Consider the following 5,005-nt stretch of genomic DNA (forward strand, 5'->3'; position numbering starts at 1 on the left):
TTTCTCTGATTGACTTATTTCGCTCAGCATAATACCCTCTAGTTCTATCCATGTCGTCGCAAATGGCAAGATTTCATTTCTTTTGATGGCTGCATAGTATTGCATTGTGTGTGTGTGTGTGTCTGTCTATTATATATATATATATATATATATATATAAAACACATGTTCTTTATCCATTGGGAAGGCTATTTTTAAAAAGATCAAAAATTTTAAAACAAATCCTGAGCTCATAATTATTCTGTTTCTATGGGAAACCTCCATTAGAACTTAAGTATTGGGGCACCTGGGTGGCTCAGTGGGTTAAAGCCTCTGCCTTCGGCTCAGGTTATGATCCCAGCATCCTGGGATCGAGCCCCACATCGGGCTCTCTGCTCAGCGGGGAGCCTGCTTCCTCCTCTCTCTCTGCCCACCTCTCTGCCTACTTGTGATCTCTGTCTGTCAAATAAATAAATAAAATCTTAAAAAAAATAAAGAGAACTCAGTATTAATGTAGTCAGAACAGAATTAGTAATATCTGTTTCAATACAATGTCAACCACTTTGTGTGTGACTCCAGGCAAGTGACTTCATCTCCTAAATCTCAGTTTCCTTATCTGCAAATTAGGGATAAAAATACCTACGTCCCTGGAGGTTATAAGGATTAAGTGAGACAAAGTTTGTAAAGTTGGCATCACAATGCTTAACATTTAGTAGGTATTCAAGAAATGTAAGGTTCTTTTTCCTCTATCTTTCATGAAACTATCATTTGATATAAAATTCTATAATTACAACATATCTACTTCCTACCAGGTCTGGACAGACAGTTTTTGAAGTTCTGAAAGAAATTACTGCCAAACAATGATAATAAGTTTAAACTTTCCACTGTTATGTATTAATTATATCTCAATTTTAAAAATTCTCTCAGACTTTCCTTCTCTTTACTAGCACAATACCTGGAAGACAGTAGGTCCTCAAGGTAAGTCCAGGGAATGAATGAATGCATAATTAAGAGAATTCTTTCTTTTTTAAAGCCCTATATCAGGTTATTTTTGTTTCTTTCTCATTTTTTAAAAAATAAACTTTATTTTTTAGAACAGTTTTAGGTTCACAGCAAAATTGAGAAGAAGGTAGAGAGCTTTTCTCCTGCCCTCACATACACATAGCCTTCCACATATCAAAATCCTTCACTGCAGTAGTATATTTTTTACAATTGGAGAACCACACTGACACATCATTATCATCCGAAGTACAAAGTTCATCCATCCAAAGCAAACATTACGGTTCACTCTTGGTGTGGTACATACTGGGGGTTTGAATTTATAATGACACGTATCCACCATACAAATATGTCGTAGCACCACACAAAGTAGTTTCTCTGCCCTAAAAATCCTCTGTTCTCTGCCTACCCATCCCTCCCTCCCCTTTAACCCTGGGAAACAACTGATCTTTTTAGTTTTACCTTTCCCAGAATCATATAGTTGGAAACACGCAGTACGTAGCCTTTTCACACTAGCTTCTTTCACTTGGTAATATGCATTTAGGTGTCCTCCATGTCTTTTCATGGTCTGATAGTTCATTCTTTTTAGCACTGAATAACATTCCACTGTCTGGGTGTACCACAGATTATTAATCCACTCAGCGACTGAGGGACATTTTGGTTGCTTCCAAGCTTTGGCAATTATGAATACAGCTTTTTTGCAGGTTTGCAGGTTTTTGGGAGGATGTAAGTTTTCATCTCCTTTGAGTAAATACTAAGGAGTGTGATTGCTAGACACTATGATAAGAGTATGTCTAGTTTTTTTTTCTTTTTCTGAGAGAGAGAAAGAGAGAGAGCATGCACACGGAGAGAGGGAATCTGAGGCAGGCTCTACACCCAGCATAGAGTCTGACTTGGGGCTCAATCTCATGACCCTGAGATCATGAACTGGGCTTGAGCCAAAATCAAGAATCAGATGTAATGAACTGAGCCACCCAGGGGCCCCAGATTATGTTTAGTTTTTAAGAAGCTGCCAAACTGTCTTTGAAAGTGGCTGTACCATTTTGTATTCCTACCAGTACTGAAAGGAGTCCCTGTTGCTCCACATTCTCACCAGCATTTAGTGTTGTCAGTGTTCTGGATTTTGGCCACTCTAATAGGTGTGCAGTGGAATCTACTGTTGTTTTAACTTGCATTTTCCTGTGTGCTTGCTTTATCCTTGCTGTTAGCTTCACCCTATGACCTTTCTCTATCTAAGGGAAATACTTCAACATATTTCACAGTGTTCAAAGCCATTTGTCCCAAATTTGTCAGGATTGTTTCAATTTCATATTTTTAAAAGTTATTATTTATTTATTTGCCAGAGATAGAGAGACAGAGAGTGAGAGCACAAGTAGGTAGAGCAGCAGCAGAGGTAGAGGGAGAAGCAGGCTCCCCGCTGAGCAGAAAGCCGGACTCGGGACTTGATCCCAGGAGCCTGGTATCGTGACCCGAGCAGAAGGCTGACGTTTAACCAACTGAGCCACCCAGGTGCCCCTTCAATTTCGCTCCTTTCAATAAAAGTAACATTACTTCTTTTTCTACTACTGTAAGACTTTTCGAATCAAAATAATCGTACTGGTAGTAATAATAATTATAATAATAATAATAGAATCTTGTATCAAATGTCTCAATTTTTTCCTTAAAAATTTTTTTTCTTGTTTTAGCTGTCTCAATTTTTTATTCGGATGGCTTCTGTAATCATTTTGAGCCAGAATATATAAAAAGAAGCCAGTAAATCCAAATGACACACATAATAAAGGGGTGTAAGGTTAAATTACCTTATACAGCAAGATAATTCATCAGAGAGCTCAGTGTACGTTTTGACACGAATTTATCTTGAGTTCAACACCCCATACCTACTAGTCGTCACTAGGAGAGTGGCTCACCCAGCATGCTGGTTAAAAATGCAGCTTTCTAGGTTCTGCCCCAGATATTCTGATTGAGTCATTTGAGGATAAAACTCTGGGTTCTGTGTTTTAAAAGAGCATTCTCCCCTCCCCCCAAAAAGCTTCTCTCTCTCTTTCTTTTCTTTTCTTTCTTTCTTTTTTTTTTTTTGCTTTATAGCTTTCATTTTACTTTATAGTTTTGTTTTCTAATTTTTCTACATTGACTGTGTATTGCTCTTTAAAATAGGAAAAGAAAACCAGTACTTTATTTTTATTAAAAATAAATCTTCCAGGCTGTGTCCTGGAAAGATAGCTTTTGGCTATGCCCCAGTGTAGAGTTTGGAGGCCTAACTGACTCATTCTCGTGAATACTGAAGCAAACTTAGTTACTTCTCGAGACTTCTTGAAGTACATTTTGGCCTCACCCCTTTTAGACTACTTCCAATCAATTGACAGATTTGACATTATTTTCTGAAAGTTGCAAGCCAATATCAAGACTCGGGTTCCAATCAGTCATTCCACCATTAACTGTTTTGTTGTCACTGTTAGTTGTTTATCAAGAGAAACTATTTCATAACCCAGTACTCATGTTCATAGTTCAGAAACACAGGTCAGTGACAAACTTCCATGGAACTCAACTCAAAGAAATTCTTCACATTCCAACATTACTTTGCACTCTGAAAGATACCAGCCTTCTTCATCTCCTCAAAATCTTTCATGGAATCATAATTTCTGTAGAAATATGCATATGCCTTCTTTCTTAGTTTGGCCACAGCAAACTTATAGAAAGCCACAATGCCCCAGGTTACAGTGAATGCTCCAACATTATGAAATTGCAGATGCTTGGCAGGAAGGCATTGCAACTGAGGTCTCATCAAAACTCAACCAACCTCAAACCCAACGTCCTTCCTAACTGATGCAGAAATGCCCACCATTAAAAGCATTAAATGAGGGGCGCCTGGGTGGCTCAGTGTGTTAAAGGCTCTGCCTTCGGCTTGGGTCATGATCCCAGCATCCTGGGATCGAACCCCACATCGGACTCTCTGCTTGGCGGGAAGCCTGCTTCCCCCTCTATCTCTGCCTCTCTGCCTACTTGTGATCTCTGTCTGTCAAATAAATAAATAAAACTTTAAAAAAAAAAGCATTAAATGAGGAAGGTAGGTTTGAACTAGATGAAATAGAGGAAAGGTAGAGGCTTAAGAACCTTGATTAAATGAAACAGAAAAGAATAGTGCGTAAATGTGTATAGATTATTTTCTAAAATACTTGCTTAGAAATCATGGTCTAACTTTTTAAATTACTAAATTATATATCTACAATTATAAATTAATGTATATCATTAAATTAAATACAAACTGGAGAAACAGAAAAGAAGAAAATGGTTAATTTCCCACAGACTACAAATTAAAAAGAACTGCTGTTACATTTCACTTATTTTCATTTCATTTTTTGGTAATATACATAAAACTATACTATATTTTGAAAATCCTCTGTGATCTTGCTGATTTTAATAATTTATACTCTGGGACAGTAATTTCCAAACTTTTCACCATCAAGGACTTTTTTTTTTTTACACACATAGACCTTACCCCCCGTCATCATGGATCCCAGATTTTGAAAAATATTATTAACCAAACTATACTAACTCACAATAATGACTTGTTTCATTATTTTTTAAATAGTTAAGACCATCTGTGATGGCCTGTCAGAGCTGATCTTTCACACTAAGTCAACCATTACAAGCCCAAAGTTACCACTTTCATAGACCCCTTAAATACCCAGGCACCTCACACCATGAATTAGTCTTAAAGAAAAAGCATTTGCTAAGCTAAGCTAAGTTTACTCTAAACCCAGTCAAAATTATCACCACAAGTCTAAGTATGTGGTATATAGATTAATGAGGGTTCAGAATCTATTTGGTCTTATCCTAAGTGCTCAGTTTTCACCTTGGAACTAGAAATGTTTAAACATTTAAAAACATTAAAAACATACCTTGGGCGCCTGGGTGGCTCAGTGGGTTAAGCCACTGCCTTCGGCTCAGGTCATGATCCTGGGATCGAGTTCCGCATCGGGCTCTCTGCTCAGCAGGGAGCCTGCTTCCCTCTATCTCTCTGCCTGCCT

At 37.7% G+C, this 5,005-nt stretch overlaps 1 protein-coding gene across 1 annotated transcript; it reads right to left on the minus strand.

The window, feature by feature from the left end:
- Positions 1 to 3,549: 3,549 nt before the first annotated feature.
- LOC122914073 (cytochrome c oxidase subunit 6C-like) lies at positions 3,550 to 3,759 on the minus strand. The gene has a single exon (XM_044260711.1). It carries the CDS (start codon positions 3,757 to 3,759, stop codon positions 3,550 to 3,552), a length of 210 nt encoding a protein of 69 aa, XP_044116646.1.
- Between the last annotated feature and the right edge of the window lie 1,246 nt (positions 3,760 to 5,005).

Source organism: Neovison vison, chromosome 7 (assembly GCF_020171115.1).
Source record: "Neovison vison isolate M4711 chromosome 7, ASM_NN_V1, whole genome shotgun sequence".
Taxonomy (NCBI): domain Eukaryota; kingdom Metazoa; phylum Chordata; class Mammalia; order Carnivora; family Mustelidae; genus Neogale; species Neogale vison.